The sequence below is a fragment of the Mus caroli genome, unplaced genomic scaffold (genome assembly GCF_978045245.1).
Source record: "Mus caroli unplaced genomic scaffold, Mus_caroli_1 scaffold_10, whole genome shotgun sequence".
NCBI classification, from domain to species: domain Eukaryota; kingdom Metazoa; phylum Chordata; class Mammalia; order Rodentia; family Muridae; genus Mus; species Mus caroli.
Window position 1 is genome coordinate 37,143,842 of NW_028227265.1, and position 25,267 is coordinate 37,169,108.

Below are 25,267 nucleotides of genomic sequence, written 5' to 3' on the forward strand. Positions count from 1 at the left end.
CGCGTCTCGCCCTCTCCCTGTTCCTCCCCGGCTCCTCTCCCGCTCACTGGCGCTCCCCTCGCCCCTCCCTAGCGCCCGCCTCTCCTCCGCCACCCCCCTCTCCTCCTCTGCCTGGCCTCCCCCTCCTCCCTCCTGACTCTTCCTCTCCTCTCTTTCTCAGACTCTCGAGCGCCGGCCCCAGGATGACAATCACATCCCAAGCGCGCCGATCGCTTCCAACTTTGCTCTCCTTTTGCTAACTCTGGGCGGAGCGGCAATCTCGACGTACAACTGGCCTTAGTCTTGACTGGGGCCGCTCGGGAACACAAAGGGAAAGATGCAGCGGGCTGCGCTCGGGAGAACGCTCTGCGCCCTCCTCGCCAGTGCGAATAGCGAAGTTGGCGGACGTCTTGTTCTCCCGAAAGCTGGGCTGGGAGGTGGTTCTTCTCCCTCCACGCTCCACAGTGGCTTCTCCCTCCTGCAGAGGTCTCTAGGTTGAGCTGGAAACCTGGAATTCAGATCCTAGGGAGAGTCGATGGATGCCAGCGCTCAAGGCACAGCGAGGCCGAGATGACCGCCTTTCTGCGCCAGCCGCTGCAGCAGGTGGGCAAGAGCCAGGCCTAAGTAGAAGGGGCCCCGCTAGGCCTTCCTTCCACCCATCCCTGGCAGACGACGAGAAGAGGCGAGACAGGAGACTCTGGGGTCTCTGGCTGGGGGTGTGGCTTTTCTCTGGAACGAGGAAGGCAGTGGGCAAGAAGTGCACGACGGAGAAGCTGTTCTACCCGAGTCGGTCCCCCAGACGCCCCGGCCCCATTGCCATCCCAAGTAGCGATGCCTGCTTCTCATGTCTAGCCACCGGAAGCTCGTCCCGTCAGGTCTGTGGGGCCGGAGGGTGTGGGGTCTCTTCCCTTTTGTTCCACTAAGTCGCCTTCCACCCTCGCTCGCCCCCGCCCCAGTTCCACTGCAAACACTGGGCAGTGAACAGTGTCCAACCCAACCGCTGTTTGTTCAGCGAGGCGCTGGCCCGGCAAACACACACCACAGAGTCCCAGGCAGAGTTCTCGGAACACCCCCTCCCTAAACCCCCCACGGCCACACAGTGAGAAGGCAAAACAGACCCTAGTCCCCGGTCTCCACCTCCCGCCGCCGCAAATTACAAACGCACTGAAGCTATGGGACAGACAGGGGCGCTGGTGAACCAGGACCGCCGGCGGCAGAGTGCACACACCACACATCAAGCATTTTGTGGCCTTTCACAACCCAGCCACGCGCAGGCCAGAGCATAACTATACACAAAGTTTCCTGTAATGATTCTCACTAGCCAGCAAGCAGTTTGCTCGGATGGGGCCATGGCAAACACTAACCCCACGCGGATCGCACAGGGACCCGCACCGCGGCGCGCATTCACGCACGCGCGCAGACTGCCCCCTCACTTAGCACTCAGGATACAGGTTCCGCCCCCGAGAGGTTGGACCCCGCGGACTACATTCTCCAAGAACCTCTAGGCCCACCCCGCCCTTCCCCTACACAGCTTCGCCTCTGATTGGGCGTTGGCCTCCATTAGTCCCACCTCTGGATGACGTAGTTCGCTTCCCTCGGCGTTCCAGCGCCGAGGGGGCGTGGCTGGGAGGGTCTTTGGCTGCGTATTGTCATGGAGACCAGAAGCGGTCGGCTGCTGAAGCGGGCGACTGCGAGCTAGACTGGTCGGCACGCGGAACCGGAGCCCTGGAGAGCGTGCGGCGGCCTGAGGCTGCCTCTCGGGCTGACCATTCCGGGTTCGGGGTAGGCCGGAGTTCTTCAGGGAGCATCCCCGCCCCGACGCGCGGGTCCCCGCCTCCCGCGGCCGCACCGCCCCCCGGCTCCGCCCGCTCAGCCCGGCTAACGGTCGGCGCGGCCTGCCACGAGGGAGCGTCCGCGGCCCGCGCAGAGCCGCGCACCAAGTCGATGGCCGTGGACGCAGCAGGGCCCCGCGGTCTGCGTGCGGGCAGGCGCTCGTGGGCGTGTCTCCCTGGCCCACGCGTGTCCCCGGCATCAGTGTCTCGGCTCTGGTCCAGGACGAAGACTTCTGAAAGCAAGCCAAGGAGGTTTGTGCCACCGAGAGCCCAAGTCTGTCACGCAGACATCCTCATTACATAATCCTGCCACTTTGGCGGCTTGACTGTTTCTGTCTCCCCCTCCCCATCTTGCTCCCCACTCTATATTTTTTTCTGCTCTCTTCTTTTTGGTGTGAAGGACTAGAAAGAATCCTGCAAGATATTGAAACATTTAGAATTTGCGATTTTGTTTCCGTGGTTGTCACCTCCGCTCTACATCAAATTTAAGGCTCATTTCTTAAGGATGTCTCTATTTTCTGCTTTATTTGCACACTGATGGCTCTGCTGCTCTGCTGGCCTCGGCCGCCTGCGTCTGATACAGAACCGCGTTAATAAGAGAGGGAAGGCGAAAGCTGATCATTAGCAGGCAGACGGAACTCGGATAACATCTGGCGTCCGTTTCTCCCTGTTTACAAGAAAGCTTTTATATTCTCGCGTGGTAAACACATTCTTGCTGACAAACACAAGGTTTTAACTTTTTATCTTGATACTAGGGGAGAATCAACACCCCTCCCCACAGAAACACATTCACTTTTTTTTTTTTCTTTTTGTTCTGTCAGCTTTTCCATTTGGGAAACTGTTCACTTGTTAGCTGTAGTTCCGGGTCTCTTGTCGCTGAAGCTTTTTATACGCCAGCAAGAGGTGGGACCCTCATGCCAGATCACCAAGACTTTTTTATTCCCCCTTACTGCTGCATTTGTATATTTCTAAACATGTTGTACTAGGGCTAGGTTACTCTGATTGTTTTTAATGTTGACTTGTTAAGCTTCATTTAAAAACTTGCCAAGGGTTTATTGGTTTGTCGTGTCTGCACGGATCTAGTTATGCCTAGCTCTTAAAACATCGAGCTTTAAAATAAGACCCACGATTGTGCTGCCAAGATCTGGCATGGCGCTTGCTCTTCAAGTTCTGGACAAGTAGGGCTGTCATTGTTTCTATCAAGTGCAAAGGAGGTGACGCCTGTTTGCTTAGTGTAATAGCTGTTTACAGTGAAAACTTTAAAGACTTACAAAAGTAGACCTGCAGGATTTTAAAGATCTTGTCATTTCTGTGGCAGAGACACAGCACCAGCATCAGGAAAGGCAACAGATTGCTTCTGTCCTATCGCTTTGCTGTTTTCGAGTGTACTTAAAGGATTATGATTGATAAGGCTGTCTTGCTGGCGAATGTTGACACAGGTGTGCATCGTTATCTTCATTAAGATCCAGAGAAAATGTTGTCTATAAATGGAGACACAAGGAGAGGACATAATTTTGTACAGTTTTGCTTTTGGGGACGTTAATTGCTCTTGAAACCTGTCTTTGAGCTTCCAGGTTTTGTGAGCAGTTTGGCAACAGAAGTTTTAGAGAGGACTGATAGTTTAATGTTAAGTGTTCTGGCATGTTCTGATACTACTTGTGGCTTTTTGGAAATACTTTGTGTTGGCTTTCTTTGTGCTCTGTCTTTGTGGAATTATGGCTCTCAATTTCTAAAGCAAAGCGTAAAATAGAGGGCTGTATTGTTAGGCAGACAGTCATTAATGGTTGGAATCAATCTGTTGAGGAAGACGAGTTTAGTGTGCATGAAACAGGGAAATACTGAAAAGGTAAACAGATGAGAAATGTATCCCTTTTAAGGTCTGAGGAAGGAAACAGCCTTCCCAAGAGCCTTGGTGATGTAAAATCATTCTCTTTTCATGTTATCAAGTGCATAGCTGCAGTGTTTATGGAATGCCTCCTTTTCGTTTGTAGAAATGAGGGAAACTTTCACTCCTCCCAGAATACTGTGCTATATTTTATCTGGTGAGCAAGTGATGGTACGGTACTAGGTTAGTACCCAGACTATAACCTGGGTACTCACTAAAATAATATCACCATCTTCCACTAGGAATGGGGGTGAGAACAACAAAGGGGGGATGCTGGTGGATCACCCTCGGCTTGCTGTGCACCTCAGGCCGGTTAACATAAGTGCTACATTAAAATCTTCCCTCCTCTTTGTAGCTCGACATTTCCTGGAAGCTGGCTGTCAATCAGCATTTGTGTAAGATGTGTCCATGCTCTCCTTTACTATAAACCTCAGGGTAGAGAGAGGAAATGAAAGTGGAGGGTCCCTGGGCATCTGATGGGAGAGGCCAGGTGGAGAGTCACGGCTGAATCTTGACTTCAAGGATAATTAGCTGGTTAGAATTACACGGGGAGCTAAAATCAAAGGAAGACCTACTTAGACTTGCTTGCTGAAACTGAAACAAGAGCGTTCATTTTGAGATAATTGCTTTATTTATTCCCCCCCCCAGACCTCCCCCCATCAAAATGTTTTCTCTGGCAGCTATAGTCCTCATCTTGTATGCTATTATGCATATGCTATTTTAAAAGTAGATATATTGTGTTAAAAGAGTTAGAATATTAATACAAATGAATTCTCCAATTTAATTAATAACACAACTATGAATGTTTGTGTGTTTTGTAAATGTTACGAAGAATGACAGACAGTGTCCTTTAAGCTGATGAGTTGGGAATGAATGAAATGCTGTAATCCTTTGTGAGTTGACTGTGTTGTTTAAAATAGATTATGAGCATAGTGTCAAAACTGGAACAATGTTTTCATTCTGAAATAGCTTCACCAGCTTTGAGAGGTAGTATGGCTCTCTTCATCTATTTCTCGTCAGTTTCTACACTGCATTGGCTTCTGTTTCTAGCATCGCTTTGGTAGAGGATAGTTTTTCTGAACAGAACAGCAGCTGACACATCTCTATGAACATGTAAAAGCTACTGGTGATTTTTTTTTCCTTGTTCAATAATGAGTAGCTTGCTTCCTCAGCTCTCCTCTGAAGTACAGTACTGATGACTTATTTCTGGATAAATTGGCTGTGTTTCATAGCTCTAGTATATCTCCACAACAGTTTAGCTTGCAAATCAACTTAGATGATTCCAAATTGAAAACCAGTATATTGTAATATAGTTTAAATGTAAGTCTTTATTAGTGAGGATGCACTTAACATTTGTTCAGGAAAGGAGAATATAATGCTCTCCTGCAGCTGTCATTTGTGTAATCCATTTTTCTAGCCTCTTCTCAGGCTAATGATATTCCACGGTTTGATACAGCTCTTATTTGTTTATTTCCCATAATATGGAGTGATACCTTGGAGAAAATTGCATTAGACATTCATACCTAATATCCCCAAAGTATTGCTAGTGTCCTAGGTTCTCATATACAGAACCATTTCTGTTTCCTGTACAGATGATAACTGCAATGTTTCTGTAATATATTTGGGTATTTCAGCTAAGTTTACTTCCAAACTCTGGGGTTGTTTCCCATGTGGATTGAGATTTGTTCTTGCACTTCCCAAGGCTTATCTGAATGTTCTGGGCGAACGTGTGTGTGTGTGTGTGTGTGTGTGTGTGTGTGTGTGTGAAGTTTCCAGATAGCACCAAGGCGGCTTCACCAAAGTATGCACATCAGTAAGGGGCGTGAGGCATGGGTGGTAGGGAAATGCTACCAGAGGGCTTTGATTATTAAATTCTATTAGTGTACTAATAGGAATTCAGTAAATTTAAAAGTTGTCAATTTGTGGAATGACTGAATGATTTATCATTTGTCTTGGGATTGCATTGAATAATTTATTTGAATGATATCATTGGATATTGAGATTTATAAACAAGATTTTTACAATTAAAATCAAGACCAAGGTTGTGATATTTAATAGAAAGCAAATTACTGTTTAAAGGAAATAATAAGAGTTAAAACAAATCACATTTTGAAATTATTTTTATGACCTGACTCTTTTAAGAATAACTTTAGCACCAGCCATAAGTACCGAGCTCTTAATGATAGAACGTGTACAGGTATGCAAAGCTCGTCATTGTCATTCAAATTAAGACTTTTAAGTACAGGTAGCTGAGTAAGAATTACTTTGCAAAATATTTGTGCTTTCTCTTAAGGGTGAAAGCAAAGAACTGGACCTAGTGAACTGCAACATTTATTAGCAATAAAGTTGGTAGCTGATTTCCCTCCCCCCAAAAAACTAATTTTTTTGAAGCTAATTTTACTGAAGGCAGAGCAGTTAATCTAGCCTTTGCTAGAATAAATGCTTTTCTGTAAGTTGTTGTTACAGGCGTTAGTGTGGTCTTGGCTGCAAGTTGTTGTTACAGGCATCAGTGTGGTCTTGGCAGTAGTATGAAATGCTATTTAGTTGTTTGTAAATAATAGACTTGCGTTCCTGGTGCTGATTGGAACCTACAGAACTCTGGGCTGAAGCATCACAGCAAGCTAGGAGCATAGCACGAATGTTAAGAAAATGTTGGGCAGGCAGAAATCGGACTCCTCTTTGTTTACCTTACACTCAGGGTTCTGCTTTGCTTTTAAATAGAGTTGTTGAATTTAAACATACGAGGATTGAGGTTTGGATTTCTTTTTTTCGCCTAAGGATAATTATTGGGATATACATAAATATAGATATATATGTGCATGTATATATATATACACATATATTATAAATATTGTAAATATGAAATATCTAAACATTCAGGTTTATCAGGTTTCACCTCTGTTGTGAGCTGGGTTTACAGTTAAGATTCAGGTTTTATTAAAGGTATTCAAATGCTTCTGACTCTTGCTCTCATATGAAATAGGTGTGGGGCGTGGGGAGGGAGAACACTGCTGAACATATCAAGAACTATCCTTTCTGTAGTAATGGGTTATGGTTGATGAATTGAGAAGGTTGTACTAAATGTTCTCTAGTTGAAATAGCTAAGGAGTATGCTTTTTAAGAAATGCATCATCCAGGAATAAAATCAATTGAGGTATCAGTAATTAAGTTGTAATTCCATGAAGGAAGGGAGTGGGGAGAGAGATGAAGCTAATTGTGGCCGTTTTCTCTTTAAGAATCGCAGTTCTTACCGGAGGGAGCCCCTGACTGCCCGGTGGAAGGAGGTGGTTTAGAAGACAGTGAGGTAATATTATCTCTTGTCAAGAGCACTTTTCTCTGTAATCCTGAACCTTAGGATACATGAGAACTCTGTCTAGTAGACCGAGTTTCTTTAATTTTGAGCTATGGGAACCATCCTGGGTGTTTTTTGTTTTTGTTTTTCTGCTAACTTTCTGAGCCTACTTCTCCCAGGGCCACAGGCTGTGTTTAGAGAGCTGAGAAATAGCATTTCGGCCTACTCAGCGCCCTTAAAATAGCTTCTTTCTGCGTATTAGATGTGCAATGGCATCCTACACAGCTCTAGCAGATGACATTTCTGTTTGGGCCTGACATGCATCCAGCCTGTTGTCCACCTGTCCTCATTTACCTCCTCTTCCTTTGTTGCATCAACCTAGGGATGGGCTCCCCAGGGTGGCTGACCACCGGGCAGCCCAGCCCAGCCCAGCACAGGGTAGGCCATGGGATACAGAGACCCCAGCAACAGCCTGGCTGGGCAAGCTGGCCATGGTTTCTTGTCCTGGTTTCAGCCTGAGCTCGCTCTCTTGGCTCTCTGTGGGCCCCGGCCAGGCCCATCCTTCCCCTTCCCACATACTAGGTTAGCCACTACGTTCGTTCTCTGCAGCTGTTGCTGGGGCTCACACAGAATAAAAGGCTCTGCTACATTCTGGATGGCATCTCTGATAATTTACCCATGTGCATTTTTGTCTTGAAACCTACTGCTGGCATTGAAATCTAAGATTCCTGAAAAACAACATTGGGCTCCAACTGCATCTTCAAGAGAGGCCCCGTCTTCTGGTTGTGTGTTACCGTGTTGACCAAGAAGGTTCAGTTATAAATCAGTCCATTTATAAGATCAATTACTTTGTCTGGGAATGTTGACATAGACCTCAATCGTTTAATAGTATTTATATCTGTTTGTTTTTCTTTTTAAGAAAGGCAACATTTTCCCTGTCATTACAAATTTTTACCCCCTGACCTATATCTAGTAAGGGACATTAATAAAACAGAAAAGGGCTTCATGGTGTCTAATTATATAATTAGGAAAATGGTAAGAATGTGGTAGCTCAAATTGATTTCTTCCGTTAGAGGTACAAGAGCACATTTATAATCACAGACCTTCAGAAGACTGTGGGTCGTCTGTAAGTCCAGTGATGTTTGAGGGAGTCCTGGAACAGAGGGAGGAATATCAGTTTTAAATTCTTTTCTCCACATCTATTCACAGGGTGTCGGCAGCTGGGGAGCCATTACAGCGTACTCAGAAAATGCCCATAGCAGAGCTCTTATCTGGAAGGCAGTTTACATTGGCACAAGGAATCAGTATTGTGACCATGACCAACCTCATACCTGGCATGGCCGGGTTATTACTCCTGCTTTTAATACAGCATTTGACGGTGCAGCTTGTATCTAGATACAGGGTGTTTTCCAGCTGAAGAGGTCTTACTGGTCATTTAGAACATTACAACATTACAAAGTTGAACTGTGTTTATTAATAGTAGGAAAATGTATAATTCAACATTTGGACATCTGAGACCTTCCTGCTTGGTTTTGTTTTTGTTTTTTTTCAGATCATAACATTATGAACTTGACTTGCATGACACTATTTTTTTGTCATTGTTATAGGGATAGAATTTTAGAATATTCTGGAACCCATGTGTCTTGTTAATTCCAGATTTTATTCTCTATATTTTTTTTAAACTTAAGGGCACAAGGGTTTTAGAGTACACTTGGAATCATAGGCTCACTCCCTACCCATCAGGACACGGAAAAGCAGCTTTGATTAATTTCAAGCTGTGAAAGGGGCAGGTAGAACTGTTCACAGCCGAAGTTTACTAATGCACCAACCATTTAAATGAAATGTTTGTTAACATAATACTGAGGGCATTTTCTCCTCCTCCTCCTGTGGTTCTGTCCAACTGGATGTTACAGTGGCAGTTGCACTGACTGTTAAGTCTTTAAATGATGAGACCATTATGTGAAGTGATTTTGAAATGAGAGACTCCAGCCAAGAATTACATCTGCTCCCATCTCCTTCAAATCATACTTGATGGCAGTGCAGATTATGATTGATTTGTTTGTGACAGATTGCAGGAAACAGTCATTGATTTTTCAATATTTTACCTTAAAATTATTTACAGTTGTAACCATAGGGAGGTATTTCCATGGGCTGTCAGCCCCTGAAAGACTAAGATAATATTCCCTGCTCTCTGACAAGACAAATTACCTGTAATGAGTGCAGTAGCTGAAGGGTATACTTTTATTTTAAAATATGTCAATAACCCCAGTGACTAAACGAATATTGATTTAGCATAATGAAGCTTGAGTAATGTGAAAATGAGCTTTTTCAAGGGGCATGGTAAAGACTTTCTTTTTAGCTTCTTGTAAGAAGCTTTTTATTCCTCGCAGCTAGCTAGGGAAATACAGTTTTTATAAGCACCCCACCAGGAATGATGGTGTTGCCTATGAGGCCTGGAGTTTCAATGCTGGGCCCTTGGTTTTAAGGATCTCTTCAAGTCTTATTTTGAGTGTTCTTTTTAGTCATAGACTTACTGGGTTTGTTTGATGTTATCTTGAACTGGCCTAATACTTTTACAGTTTCCACATTAAAATGAAGGCATATGCGCAGCCATCTATAGATGACACTGGGTTCTAAGACTAAGACACTTCACATGGTTGTTGTAGTAGTTACTGCGCAGTGTTTTACTGCAGGCCACCTCTGCTTGACACCAGATCCCTTTCTCTGCAAGTGAAGATTAATCCAGAGTGCTGGGTTTTAGACATCACTGCAGATTTTCATCGGATTTTGTTCCATCCTTTCATGTAATCCTCGACTTTTTATGGACTAAGATCTCAATGCATAAAATCTTTTGAACAAGAAATAGATACTTGTGTGTTTATACATCCAAGTGTATAAAGATTTTGGTCCCACTCATAGCCCCATGTCTCTCTGGTAAGGAGAAAATGTGGTGAATCAGGCTTGTGATGTTTACCAGGAAAAGACATATTCAAAAATGATAACACAATGATATTTCATGGGAACCTAACTCGATTTATGCTAAGTCATAAAATCAATATGTAAAATCCTTTTAGAAATGAAAAACAAGTTGATTTAAGGGAAGTCCGCCGACTGTGCTCGCCCCTGATGACACGACCCTGGAAATGTGGAGAAAAGAATTGAAAATGCAGCTAATATCTAAATGAAGAAAAAGAAGAGCTTGAGAGCAGAGAACTATTGTGTCATGGTTTCCTAAGAGTCGCCTAAGGTGTGGCATGGGTGGCCTCTGTCACTTATCTTTGTTGTGTTCTGCAGTGAAGTGGCTGTGTTGTGAAAGGTTGTAGCTAAGATGTCCTGCCCCTCAGGATTCATCTCCACACTGCCACCTCCCCACCACAGGGAATTTAAAATAAAAACATAGGAGGGAAGTACCACCGAAACCAGTAGCCTAGAATCTTAAGCCAGTTATTTTGCATTGGTAGTTTTGTAAGTCTAATAACCATAGAATTATATATTTTAAGGGAAAACAAAATAGTCTTCCTTCCATAGATTTGTAAATAAAGTATCTTTCATCAGAGCAATCTGTGTTAAGCAAAACCATCTGTGTTGTTGTTTAGTTGATCTGGGGGCAAAGCAAAGCATCGGTAGTGCCTTCCATCCCCTCACTTTACACTGCATGGCTGTCTTCTCCCACGCATGAAGCAACATGGCCAAGTGAAGCTGCAACCAGTAAAGTGTAAGGTATCAGGTATTGACAATGATGGTGCCAAATAATTGCTATTTTTAGACTCAGCTACTGTTCCCTGGTTTCCTGAGGTCTGTTTCCATTGAGATGCAAAGGACACAGAGCTCACAGGTGCTCCAGCAGTGCTGGTGTCATGTTTGTAGGAAGCTGTCTATGGACTACAGTATTTCCCAGTGCCAGTCTGCAGACACTGCACGGCGAGGTGCTCTTGTGTCACTAGCTTTGTTGAAAATGCTTAATATTGCAAGGCATTCTTGAGTATTTGCTGCTTTAATCAAAGATTAGAAACAGTGAAATAAATTTTATGTGTTAACTCATTTTTCTAAAATAAAATGTCTTTATTGGATTGAATGAACATTGATTATTAAAAAGAGCTCTAAAAATTCTTTTGCTTTCATGATTCTTGTAGCAATCAGATATCAGTCCTAAAATCACTTTCTAACCTGCCTCTATTATACTTATAGGAGAAAAAAGATGACAAGCATCCACATATACTGTTCGATTCTCTCTATTACAGCCTCCCAATAGAACATTTCTTCCTGCGCCAATCTATCAGTGCAGCTCAGACTCTGGAAGCAAATGACCTCTCTTGGCAGAGCCTGCACTGTATGGGGAACATCAGATTTGTGTAAAGAAGGTTGGTAACCCTTCTCCCTTGGGGAGCTGTGACCTGCTTCCTTGCCGGGTGGGAGCCTCTGTAGCGTTAGTAGAAAAGGGAAGGATTGGTCTACAGAGGGTGCCTCCAATAGTGGCAGGGACCTGGAAGGTGTGTCTATCTGGATATACTCCTAGGCAAGGAGCTGGGATAGTCAGAGATGCTCACAGAGGCAGACATTGCTATGGGTTTTGTCTGTACTTCATCCACCTCCATAGTTGTTACACAGACTCCACACCCTGGGGTGATTGCTGAAGCTTAGATCTTAGTATAGCAAAGCAAAACCAGTAACTAGAATGTTTCCCCTTTTGGGTCTCTCTCTCTCTCTCTCTCTCTCTCTCTCTCTCTCTCTCTCTCTCTCTCTCTCTCTCCTTCTCTCTCTTCTTCCATCTCCCCTCTCCCCTCCCCCCCTCCCCCCTCCCCCTACTCTATCTGTGTATGTGTGTGTTGTTCTAGTTGTTTTTGTTTTCTTTTGCTTTTCTGTATAGTCCTGGCTGTTCTGGAACTTTCTATGTAGAGTAGTCTGGCCTCAAACCCAGACATCTGCCTGCCTTTGCCTCTTAAGTGCTAGAATTAAAGTCTGTGCCACCACACCTGGGCCCCCTTCTTAATTTTATCTTTAATTAAACTTTACATTTTAAAATAATTATAGATTCAAAGGAAGTTGTACAGAATAATAGAAATGTCCTTGAACCCTTTCCACAGTTTTTCCCAGAAGTAATATTTATTTTACAATATATTTAATGTCACAGCCTAGATATTGATGTTGAAAAATCAAGATAGGAACATTTCCATCACTACGAAGACCTCATTTCGCCCTTTGAGTCCATGCCTCTGCCTCCTTCTCCCCCTCCCCACAGCTGCAGCAACCTTTAGTCTGCCCCCCAAAACCTATGAATGTTGCCTAAGCATGGCAGGTAACGTGTGTGTGTGTGTGTGTGTGTGTGTGTTTTAACCACCTTCACAATTTAACCCCTTATGATTGTGAGACTTCATAGTTGTTTCTGGGCTTTGACTGTTACAGATAAAGCAGCTGTACATAGTTATGTTGCAGTTTTTGTGTGAATATGTTTATTTCCTGGGATAAAATGGCCACTAGTGAAATTGTGGACTGTGCTATAATTCTCAAGGGGATTATGTAAATTTTTGTGGAGTTTTTATATCAACTGCATTGGTTAATGATTTGAAAGCATAGAGGCTATTGTGAATTATTTGTAGTTAAATAGAAGAACACACTGTTTCAGAACCTCGGTGGTGCTCATTCTTCTTAATGCGTTTTAGATCACCTGTCTCTTCTCAGCTGTGCACTGTAGAGAAGGTGCTGCAAAGGCCACAGTTACTCAGGAAAATTTGGGGCTGTTTTCTAGGTTCAAGAGAGACTGGACATCAAAGCTGCACTGGGACATGTGGACCCCTTGATCCACTTTGGCCATTCCACCTCAGCTCAGAATTACTCACTAGTGTCAGGTGAGTGGGGCGGCAGGACCTGCTCTTTTAATTCAACTCTACACTAAGAGAAAGTGGGAACTAGACGAGTGAGTGCAGTCCTTTTTAGGCGCACAGTCCCCGGGAACTGCAGCTACTTTAATGGAAGGCAATGCTCCAGTTCCCACCCAGCCCTTCTGGGAATTATCCTGAGTTATAGTTTTCTTACTGAGACATGATAATGCCGTGCAAAGCCATGGGTGATGTTTTGGGAAGACTCATGGAAAGGAATTTTAAGGAGCTATTGTTAGTCTGTTTTCTTTACATAAGATATAATTCTTTACAAAATGCTTCATGATGTGACAAGACTGTTCAGTTTTGTTTTGTTTTGTGAGACAGGGTTTCTTTGTGTAGTCCTGGCTGTCCTGTAACTCTCTCTAAAGACCAGGCTGACCTCAAACTCAGAGGTCCCCTTACCTCTGCCTCCTGAGTGCTGGGATTAAACATGTGTGCCCCACTGCCCTGCTCAAGCTTTCTCTTTCTAAGAAACATTGAGTGTAGTTATCTGGATGGAATGATCCCTCTCATCGCCCAGATTAAAATCGGTTAACTTTTAGAATGAGGAACCAGACTTAGTCCATCCCTATCTTTCAGTGGCTTTATCTGTAGTTCACTGTGGTCCTGGTCATCATCATGTAAAAGGCATACGATATCTAAATGCCCCTTGCTCTAAGGTGCACACATAAACCTTTTAAAGCCAGTGCAGTCATTGATTTCTGAAAAATGTATTGGAGGGTTTATCCAGTGTTGGACTTTGAGGTACTGGGTCCCTAACATTACAGTGCCCCACCCCCAAGTGACACTTCTAGACTGGCAAGTAAAGATTAAGTGAGAAGAAACAAGGAATCCACACAGTGATGCTTTATTAGAAACTCAGAATTCAGGAGCAAAGACACTGCTGAGGGATGTGATGGAGGAGAACTGGATAAGGAGACTAAGGGGCCGCCAAGCTTGTCTTCTCAAGTAGACTCATGTGACCTGGAGAAGCAGCCACAAAGAGGGGCACAAACTGAAGCAAGGCTGCAGGTTACCAGGGTGAGATCTGGTCTAGCCAGGATTTCTTGAAGCATTCATGCGTGTCTGCCTGGCTAGCAGTTGGCTTAGCCTTGTGCTTTTCTGAGCCATCCTTCTTTGAAAGGATTCATAAGTTTGGGTTTGTGCTAGTGAGGTAGAGCAATGCAGTAGGCATTCCCAGACTGTGTGAGGCCCTGGGCTCCCTCTGCAAACCACAGTGAGTAAGAAGAGCTGTGGGGCTGAGTGCAAATCAGATAGCTACTTTTCCCATAATAGTGGGGCTTGCAAGATTCTTTCAGATTAGAAGGCTCAATCCATTTTTCCCCTTTGTATTTGTTAAGGACTTGTATTTATTTGGTATCTTAAATACCTTATCTGTAAACCTATAGTACATTTCAAATTGTAGTTTATTGTAGACATTTAAAGCTCTTTGGGAAGAGCTTCAAAATTAAAACCAAAATCACCCGTAGAAGTTAGAGAGTAACTACTTGGTAAAACTGTATAGAGCCAGTATCATTATTAAGAAATTGCTTTGGGCTGGGCATGGTGGCCCACATCTTTAATCCCAGCACTTGGGAGGTGGTAGCAGGTGGATTTCTGAGTTTGAGGCCAGCCTAGTCTACAGAGTGAGTTCCAGGATAGCCAGAGCTAAATGGTGAGACACTGTCTCTAAAATCAAAGGAAAAAAAAAAGAGGAAAAATTGCATACGTTATGATTTTTTAAGTACAAGGTCAGAGGAGAGTGTTATGAGCCTTTGCTAACCATCTGTCGGTTTTTGGAGCTTTGATCCAGGTCCCTTTAAGAAGGGCCTCCCTAGTCTGAGGTCGGCAAGCACTTGGCTGCTAGGTTATACCTCTTTAGTGTTTAAGTCTGACACAGAGTTCTCAGGGGGCCTGGAACTTTGATTATCTGCTATTACAAGTCTGTGTCTTCAGAATGGCTGAACTGTTTTTAAACTTAAAGGAAGCACAGATTTACTCAAAGTGGCTATGAAATGCAATGAAATTAAGATACCTATGATTTTATATTTAGTAGTGGTATTGATCCCATAGTCCTAGTTGTAGCATATTTTCATAGGAATGGGCTTCCCTTCTGGCCAGCCAATCACCATTTTATCTTCTGTTCTTACTTTCTTCTACATTTAAAAATATTGCATCTTCTAAAGTCCTCCCAGTCTAACTTAGCTTCTCCAGCACCATGTCCCCAGCTGTAGCACAGAGAATGCTGATCCCCTGTTCTGCCATCTGATTATTAGCAGTCTACGAGGCTTTTGACAGCTACTAGCCTACAGCTCTCACCCACTTCACCTCAGTGCTCCTGACACAGTGCCCCCCCCCACCCCCCGGCTATGGCTGCTGGGCTCCATCTTGGTCCTGGTCTGTCATCTGCTGGTCACCTCTCTTCAAAGATAATAGCCCCTGGCACACTGCCCGGCACCTTGGTACTTGCCATTGCCTGGGCAAAGTCTCTGACTTTGACTGCCCTCCTCGGTCTCCTCCTCTCTGATCTACCTCTCCCTCAGTCCTCAGTGTGACTCACATCATCTCTCCTGCCCCAGTTTCCCACGCATGACATCACTGTTCTGACAGTGTTATCTGTCATCTTAGACCAGGTGGGTCATCCATCCTTACTCCCCCTTCTCTGGAGCTCTTACTTCTGTAAAATCCATAGATCCGAGTTGTCTTTGTTGTTGTTTGTTATTCTGTTGTTGCTTGTTTAACCTAAGCAAGCCTCCATGGCCTTTTTAGTCTCTATAATTTTATTTAAAGTTTGTTTGTTTTGTAGGCATGATCTCAGTGTGTTATGCTGGCTGTCCTGGAACTCACAGAGACCCATCTACCTCTGTCTCCTGAGTGTTGTGATTCTGCCCAAGCTGTTATGGTTTCTGTTTTTATCAGTCATTTTTCTACTCAACTCAGTTTTGGCAGTTTGTATCTCCTTTCTTTAGGAGCCTTCCTTGGTCTGATATGTCCAATGAAAACGTGTTTCTGTTGGCTCTCTAGAATCTGTAGTTTATTCTTTTTGACATTTTCTCTCTGCTTACATTTCCCATCTGTCCTCATACACCCTCTTCTTTATCCACCAGAGTTGTTTGCCTGCTGCCCAGTGTCTTAGTTGACCTGTGTTGCTATAACAGGGTGACAGGATGAGTAATTAGAAGTAAGGGGATTTATTTCCATAGTTCTGAAGGCTGGTGAAGGCCTTTCTGCGTGTCCTCACATGGCAGAGAGCGAGAAGAGGAACCCACTCCTTCAAGCTCTTTTTATAGCACCATTAATCCACTCATGACATCTTCCCATTCAGATCCACCTCCAAATGCTGTTATGTTGAGGACTGAGTTTCCAACACAAGGGCCCTGGAGGTGACAGGATCACTCAAGCCATCGCCATTCCCCTTGCTTTAAAGGTCTGCCTTATTATCTGATTTGGTCCCAGCTCTAGCTACTCAAAAGTGTGTGTTTGCTCCTTACCGCACCTTGTAATTTCCTTCTGGTGACGGGGTGGGGATCGGGTGAGAGGACCTGTAGTCTTCAGGGATGTGCTATGGAGAAGAGGGGGAAGCATGCCACACCTTTCAGTGAGCCTTAGTTCAGCTCTGCTTCTGCTCAGCTCCGTGGGCCAGAGTGGCCAGAGCTGCATGTTGGAGGAGCCCAGCGGAGCCTGACAATGGCTCAGCTTGATCCTGACAGGTGGAGCCTTGCAGGTTAGACTGGGTTAAGGCATTCTTCTGCTGGTAGATCTTGTTAGTAGGAACAGAATGGAATAGAATATTCTGGCTTATCTCACAGTGCTTACTTTCTCTCCCTCTGCCAGAAACCCAAGGAAGATCTGTCTGCAGTATTGGCCCTGAAGAGACACCTCAAAAGTGTGAGGCTCTAGCTGCTGTGTACTCACAGTTCTTCCCAGCTACATTTGAGTGCAAGCTTCCAGCAGCTGGCAAATCCTAGTCTGGGCTTGTCTCCTCCCAGCCTGTTTCCCAGAGGACTCTCATGTGAATAGTCATTCTCTGTATCTATCTGGCTTTCTCCACCTTTGGAGGTAGCATCTTTCTCTGGGACCTCAGACTCAAGAGAAGTCATTGATTTTTCAGACTGGTCACTGTTCACTTCTCAGGAGGGTCTCCAAGTTCTTTATAGGCCAAGCTCAAAACTACAAAGCTACTTAAAATATATATGAATTTGTCACAAAAGAAAAAGAGCAGGAATAATACATTTAGAGACACATAATTGGACATTACTCCCTACCCCAGTTTATGATTCTATGAGGTGTGAAAATCTCTCTGCAGTTTCTGAAGTTTGGATTTGAAATGTTTCCCAAAGGCCTCTGATAAAAGCTTGGCCCTCAAGATGGTACTATTGAGAGATCAAAGAACCTGTGAGGATTGGGGCCTTGAGAAGGCTTGTAGGTCATCAGTGGTGTGACCTCAAAGGATACTGTGGGATTATCATCACTTCTTCCTGGCTTGCAGTGTAAGAAGTGTCTCCATTGTGAATATGCTGCTGTGAACATGTGGCCTCGTTATAGACCCAAGGCAGTGAGTCAGATGATGGGGACTTAACCTTAAAAAGTATGAGCGCAAATAAGTATTTCCTCCTGTAAGCTTCTTTCTCTGGGATCTTGTTACAGTGACAGAGTCTTAACAGCATGTTCAGACTTCAAAACAAAGCAGTGGACTCTAGCAGTGTTTCTATTCTGAAGACAGGAACATGGCACCAGCAGGGAGAAAGACAAGTGGATGAAGATTGGAGGTCAGACAACTCGTCCTTACAGTTGCCTTAAAGGTACAAGGGGAAGCGTAGCTCTCTGGGCACCCAGGGAAGGAGAGTTAGGATCTTCAGAATGGCCTGGTGTTGAGAGCACAGGTACCCTATATTCCTGTCACCTATGCAAGGATCCTCAGGCCAGCCACTCCCTTGTCCCATTAAACCCAACCAAAACAACACACTACTACCCAGTAGCCTTGACCCCACACCCATCAGAGTCGGTGTGTAGTATACTTCAGACCCTTGTTTTCAGGGGCTTTATGTTTTAATCTCTAAATGTCTCCCAAGGAAGCTGACCATACCCTGATACCTCTCCTCTGCTCAAGGACAGCTTATTAAGCACCTACTGTGACATGGCACTGAACCAGTATAGTGCAGAATGTTAGGTAAACACACAGATGCATGGGCACCTGAAGTATAGTATGTATAAGTTTACATTTAGCTTTTTATTTGGAAATTCTATTGTGAATACATTTATTCCTTTTCAGAGAGAGCTAGTTTATACGAGTCTCTGCTAATGCTCTGCATGGTTATGCCTGAGTTATTTATTATGGACTTCGTTATTAACCTGTTTGATTTGTAATTTTATTGCATATGTATTTTCAGTGGAGATATTTACACTGAGCTTTATTTATTTATACCATAGTATATTAACCATAAAGCTATCTAAGTATGCCCAAACCACTATGATCTGCAGCCCTCAGGGAAAGGGGTTTTCAGGATAGCCAAGTCTTAAGAGTTAGCAGTGGCTGATGGTGTTGGAAATCTTGCTAAAGGACCTTTGGGGTTATGAGCAGAGACTCATAAAATGTTGATGCTAACCCAGGGTCTGCAGTACAAGATGGACTGCTTAGAGGACTTGCTACCTGTTTGTTTTAGTTCCTTCTGACATTCCTTGAACTGGTTCTGTGCCCTCCATTGCTGCCAGCAGTATTTCTCCTGGTCCTGCTGTAGATTCCCTATGCCCTAGCTTGGCTTTGTAGATTTGGAGACTAGGTCATAGAGCTTGCCTCTAATGTGGAATGGTCACTTGCAGGCACCACCTTAAGGACCAGCATGCAGTTCTGTGAGTTCTGTTGTTTCGTTTTTACCACTAAAGTGACAGGATGGGGACTTGCCCTGACTCCTCCTTTCCCATCTTTGGTGTCCCATATTTCCCCCTAAGACCCATTCTAATCTGAGGAGGGGAACACTGGGATTTAAGCTAATTAAACACACTCAAGAATAAGAAAGTCAAGCTTAGAACAGGCCATATCTAAAGTTCGGTTTATTAAGCACTGCCTTTATGGTGATAGTGTTTGTCTTCTCAGTTCTTCTCTGTCTGTCTTTGTGGAGCTGCTCACAGACAAAGCACCCTGTGCATGCTAGGCAAGCGCCTTACCCATGAGAGCATCCTCAAATCCTTCCTTCACTTCCAACTCCCAAACAGACCTCCTTTTGTCTTGTACTCTTGGGGACTAAAGCTAAAGCTTTAATTCTTGAAAAGCTCCGAAAAGACCCATAATGACTCTAAGTCTTCTCTCTGCTGTGCATGTTGTTAAGGTTCATCAGACACTCCATCCTCCTTGACACCGTCACTGTTGGGTGTGCCACCAGGTGACCCTTAGGCTCAAAGCCTCAGGACTCATAAGCTCCTTTTCACATGCTCTGGGTCTTCAGGGACTTGCCTCCTCAAGTCTTCAGAGCATTCAGGATTTAAGCTGTTCCATTCTCTGAACTGAGCGGCCTGCGAAGCCTATGCCTCAAGAGTCTGGCTCCAGGTCATGCCACAGTTAGTACCTTCGGGTAGACCTAGATCCTCTGTTTTCAGGGCCCATAGGGTTTGCTTCTTATTCCATAATAAGAGTGTGGGTTGAATAACAGGGAAGACCTAGTTATGACTGTGTAGATAGGGCTGCCAAACCCTCTGCACATGGTATGTGGGGTCACACTGAGGGAGGAGGGAGAGGGAATGTGATCCAAGGGACATGTGATCCCGAGGGGGATGTGGCTGGACAGTGGAGAGGACATTCACATGGGATCTAGTGACTGACTCCAGCTGACTGCTCAGGCACAGTAATTGGGGGAAGTTAGTAACAAACACGCTGGCTTTAGTGCTTACTGTAGTTACAATGTTTTTAGAAAACTGGGTATTTGTTTGGTTTGGTTTTGGCCATATATTTGCTTATTTGTTGTTATTTTTCGAGAGTATCTCCCGGTGTAGTCCAGGCTGGCCTTTATTTTGAGAACCTCCTGCCTCCATTTCCCAAATGCTGGGGCCATAGGTGTATACCACCACACCAGCCTTACCATGTTATTAGTCAGTTAATAAAATTATTGGTTTTCAAAACGAGGGACATGAGCATTTGGGAATGAAGTTCAATCCATTTCTTTCTTTGCTTCGATGCTGGAGATTGAACCTAGGGTTTCATACGTGTAGGCAGGTACTCACTAAGCTACTCCCAGCTCCTGGTACACTTCTCAGTGCAAAAACAGTGCTGAACCGCTTAGAGTAAAAGTGAAAATTCTCTTCTCAGTTTAAAAAATATAGTTTTGAGAGTCTGGAAAACAGAAGTGCCTTTGCCAAGTAATTACTTGTACATTTGGATTTGATTGTGTGTGTGTGTGTGCATGTGTGCACGTGTGTATGTTCTAGAGTGCATGTATGTGTGTGTGTGCATGCCATGGGCAGAATGTGGAACAGCTTTCAGGAGTCAGTGATCTCCTTCCACCATGTGGGTCTGAGGAATTGAGCCCAAGTCACCGGCTTGGCAGCAAGAACCTTTATCCACTGGACCACCTCAGCAGGTCCTTGTTTAGAGAGTCAGTGGTTTATCATGTTAGGAATAGTTAATGATACCCAACAGCAAATAAAGAATCGTTAATGACAGACTATAGCAAGCCAGTGGTCTTTTAAGATGTCATATATTGTATGGATTAATATTTCAATAAACCTCCAGAGAACTTGTATTTTTTCTTTTCTCTATGGCCATGTGTATTTTCAAGTGATCTTGACATTAGTTCTTGAGAAGTCAACTCCACCTCAGAATTGTAAGAGTCCTCATTATCCAGTTTAGTCTAAGAGAGATCAGCAGTTTAGGCTGATCTATTTATATTAACTGACTGGTACTTCCATGCTAATCCTGTAATTAAGATTCATTTCTCAAAGATGTTACTATAATCTTAGAAATATTAAAGATTTAAACCCTAAAGATTGGTATGGAAATGATTAAATTTTCTCTATTATTTCTTCTCTCTATCCCAGAGTGATTAATTTCACTTTCAGTGCCTTCCTTCCCGAGTGGAGTGCTTCTGTAGAGACTCCTAATTCAGTGAAACCTGTCCAGGGGATCATCCCTGCTAGACAGACAGCTGCGAGAGGCCAGTGGCTTCCCAGCATGGATTTCAGATTATGGCCAATCAAGAGCTGGGGCTGTGGAACACCTGTCGGCGGCGACACTGGCTACGGACGAGGAGACAAGCTCTTTAATCGAATTTCATTGTACTTCAGAAAAAAAGGTTTATTTTCAATGTGGCGTCTGCTTTTATGATTCATCCCTCTCAGCTGAGACATCAATTTGGGGCTTATTTATGGTGCTGTTCTAGAGTGAAACAAGAAGCTGCTGGGCCGTGCTTCAAAAGGCAGCCTCTCCCAGACGGTCGGTTTACAGCTTGCTCATGTGGGAAAAAATACAGAAAAGAAATGTAAAACTTTAGTGTTGGAGTTCTGTGTGTGAATATAATTAGTGATAGGGATTCTTTTGAGCACACTTCCAGAATGTTGAAGCCCGAGAGTTCGTGTTCATGGTGAAGTCTGGGGAACTTTCCTTGTGGAAATCCGTTCCGCTTATCTGTGAGCAGCGCAACCATCATTGATACTGATGGGCTCTGAAAGGCCGTGCTCGGCTTTCAACTTGGCCCTAATTGGAGGACCCGCTAAGCCCATAATACCAGGTACTTTCTCACAGCTGCAGAGCGTGGAGTGTAACTATCAGAAGACAAACTTCACTGTGCAAACTGTAATTTAATGGTATAACTGTGTGCAGCCCAGAATATCAGTTAATTTTCAAAACATTTTATTCTACAGCAATTAGCTCAGGTCCTGGAGGGCAAAATGACAAGAGGTTACTCGTTCACTATGTATTTAATTAATTGAAAAATGCTCCAATTGCCTTTACAGTTGTTATTAGAGAGTGGAATCAGTGTTGCCAGCACTCAACCGTAATTGGAACCCCAGGGAATTAAATATTTAGCATTAGTAATGTAACAGCACTTAGGACACAAATTTCTATTTTCGTAATGAAAGCTATACACTGTGAGTGCAAGCTGCTGAAAGGACAGCTGTGACAAGCGAGACGGCCTGGGACATTTCAATAAGACACCTCATTGGACAGCAAGTCTCACCACATTACGCGTTTGTAAGAGACCTGCAAGTTTAATTCCCACGAGGAACTCATAGCCCAAGTCTTTAGCGTCCTAATTGCATGCAGGATGAATGGTTGGGCAAATGTCTTGCTGCAAATGGCTGAAATGCATCCTCCTTTCTAAATAATCGCATATAAGTTCGTGCCTTTGTCAATTTAAAAATACTGGGACTGTCAGGGAATAGGGCCTTGTTTGTTTTTCCTGTAATTATATTTTAAGCACATATGCTTTCAGTGCTACAATGAGAAAAGTTGGATATTGGACTCTAATGAGCTGCAGTGCTAGACACTGGAGACCCTGAGGGATTCACTCCGTAAATTAGCTGGATAAAAAGTACTTGGTTAGGATATAGTTGATGGCTGAGCTGTTCGTAAAACCAGTTAGAGTACTGTCTCGCACTCTGTTTCATTCTAAACAGGCCCTGTAGAGACTTTAACAGCTGCCTGTTAACGCTGCTCAACTTGTCAAAATGTATTATATTACTCCACTAATAAATAGTATTAAAAGGGATTGGACTTCACCTCTCGTTTTCCAAGGGGATCAGGTTGATAAACACAACTGGCTTAGGCTGGCCTTATTTTAATTTGTTTATGTCAGCTAAGTAATATTGAAGGGCCATGTTTTAAATTTGCAAACATTACCTTCCCGGGGAGTCAGAACTTCCAAAATATGATCTCCAGTGGAAACAAGGAATTGAGACACTTATTGCAGGATGTCAGACATAGAGAGATGTCTGGTTTTGACATTCCTGGGCCACATTTCAGAGAACTTGAGAGCCCACACGTGATCCGACACTGGGAGGGATGGCTCCTTTGCCTTTATCAGTTCTGGGAAAAGAAAAGTCACGGGAAATAATGTCACAACTTCCCTTCCAATTCTTGTGTCTGCTTTTTACTATTCTAAGTGATCATGATTTTATATCAATGTTTAAGCATTTTTCAAAACAATACATGTTTACTTTTAAAAGTAAAAAATATTTTATTTGATAAAGTCTTCCTTAGACGACAATCCTGCTTCCCTAGCTGGTGGTCTCCTCTGACAGCAGCCTGTTTTGTTTGGTTGGGTTTTTTTTTTTTTTTGCTTTGTTTTGTTTGTTTTGTTTTTTGGCTGTTTGTTTGTTGCATGTACATAGGGACATGCATGTGTATGTATATATGAGTGTGATGGCCACAGGTTGACAATTGACATCAAATTTATCACTATAAACCCACTATATTTATTGAGGCAGGTCTCCCAGTTGAATCCAAAGTTCGATGATCAGCTAGTCTACCTAGCCAGCTTGCTCTGGGCACATGTGCACATGTGGGTCTGTGCTTATAGGTCACACTATAGAGTACATTTAGCGAAGACAATTTTATGTAGTCCTGCTTTTTCTCCTGCATTGGTGCCCCAGATCTCACACCTAGGTTTGTTGTTTGTTTTTTAATTGTTACATTTGTTTATGGGGAGTCATGTGCCAAAGGGTACATGCATGTACGAGCCTGTAGATGCATGTGTGTGCCCACACCTCACGGGCTGATCAGAAGAAAACATGCAGGCATTAGTTTTCTCTTTCTGCTATGGAGATCCCAGAGATCAAAGTCAGGTGATCAGGCTTGGCAACAAGCCTCTTCACCTGATGGACCATCTCACTGCCTACTGATTGGTGTTTTTGAACACTGAGTTCATATTTGTGCAGGTACAAAATGTATTTCTCTGTTGGCTCTCAATGTCATTCAAAGTAATTTTGTTTTGCCACAGCAAATAATGCTGTGCTGATCACCGTTTGTGAGTGAGCGTGGGTGAGCACCGAGCTCTGGGCATCTCACAGAAGAGTGGACCACCGTGGAGTTCACCATTGCTCTGCCAGGTGACATTCACAATGCCCTTAGTAACTCATTAGGAGTTAAGATATATTACTAGCTCTGTTTTATGTAGGGAAACTGAGGCACAAAGGGATTAAATTTCTCAGGGCCACCAGAGTGTGCTGTTAGCCTGTCTCTTGTGCCCACACAGATGGACATCCCCACTCCCACTCCCCAAGTACCTTCCTCGAATGTGGCTTGGGTTGTGATTTCCCACACTGTTGCTGTCACCTTTCCTCTGGGAACTAAGCTGTTCGTGTGTCTCTTTTGGGTTTATTGTAGTATCAGGGCCCTCTCAGCAAACTGGAGATCTGAGTGTGGCTCTGTCTTGTCTTTGGAGCTAGGGTTTGAACCTCCCAAGCTAGGCAAGGGCTCTCCTGCTGAGCTACAGCCCAGGCACCTTTGTTCTCTTTTGTGACAGGACCTCACACAGTGCACAAGCTTGAACTCACTCAGCAGCCCAGGAAGACAGTGACCTGTAGCCCTTCCTGTCTCAGCCTCCGCACAGCTGGGTTGACAGGCCTATGGTGTGGGCATCCCTGACACAGATAGCCATTTCTTCCCTCAGTCTCTCCCCTGTGTTTTCATTTTATGTTACTATTACCAAGATTTGCTTTGTGGACTAGTATATAAGGAAGCCATTTACCACTCCAGGGATATAAATACATTTTCCTATACAGCTTTCCGTGCTATTAATTTCCTTCAAGTTTTTATCTTAGACCCATGTGAGATATGTGGAATGTGAGATACGAGGAATGGATAAAAGCCAAATCTTTGATTTGCAGTGTCTTCTGCAGCTTCCTTTTGTGAGCTCTTTTCTTCTCCCTCCACAGCTTGAATGTGCCCTTTGTCTAACACTGTAACTCCACTTGATAGCCAGTTCTTCTTGGATAGTCCATTTGTAGACTGTCCTGCCTTGTAACAACATTCTAAGGTTTTGTTACAAGAGTAAGTTAAGTCTCTTATTTAAAATGATGTCTGCCATGCACACCTAATTTTATCCTCTTTCAGGCAGGCAAGGGGAGCGGATCCCAAGCTGGGACAGGAGAGTTCCAGATCAACCTGAGCTACACAATAAAACACCCTGTGTGTGAGTATGAGAACTGCCAGCGGCAAGGGGAACTAAGGTTTCGGCTGCACTGGAACTCAGCCGAGACTGACTTAAACCCAGGGCCATTACTCTGGGTTACTCAGGTGATCCTAGAGTAATCACGAGGACTGTTAAATGTGGAAAAGGGAGGTGAGAGACGCTGTTTGAGAAGGTTGCAGGCTGAGAAAGGCTGCAGAGCCCTCTGGCTTTGCACCTAAAAGACAAGGCCACAAGCCAAGGACTGCAGGCAGCCACTGGCACTGAAGAAGGCAGGACCTCAGGCCTGGGACAGTCCTGGA

The 25,267-nt window shown here is 44.1% G+C and overlaps 1 protein-coding gene across 1 annotated transcript; it reads left to right on the forward strand.

The window, feature by feature from the left end:
• The first annotated feature begins 518 nt into the window (after positions 1 to 518).
• LOC147002357 (uncharacterized) lies at positions 519 to 22,856 on the forward strand. Its single transcript, XM_085844252.1, has 8 exons — positions 519 to 582; positions 649 to 804; positions 1,511 to 2,063; positions 6,933 to 7,000; positions 11,230 to 11,349; positions 12,735 to 12,834; positions 17,494 to 17,648; positions 20,875 to 22,856. Exons 1-4 carry the CDS (start codon positions 519 to 521, stop codon positions 6,961 to 6,963), a joined length of 804 nt encoding a protein of 267 aa, XP_085700378.1. The 3' UTR covers positions 6,964 to 7,000; positions 11,230 to 11,349; positions 12,735 to 12,834; positions 17,494 to 17,648; positions 20,875 to 22,856.
• Positions 22,857 to 25,267: the final 2,411 nt, after the last annotated feature.

Coding starts and splice junctions, on each gene's coding strand:
- LOC147002357 (XM_085844252.1), top strand. CDS start 519: ATGCCAGCGCTCAAGGCACAGCGAGGCCGAGATGACCGCCTTTCTGCG. Junction 583..648: donor TGCGCCAGCCGCTGCAGCAG/GTGGGCAAGAGC, acceptor CATCCCTGGCAG/ACGACGAGAAGAGGCGAGAC. Junction 805..1,510: donor CGGCCCCATTGCCATCCCAA/GTAGCGATGCCT, acceptor TCCCCTACACAG/CTTCGCCTCTGATTGGGCGT.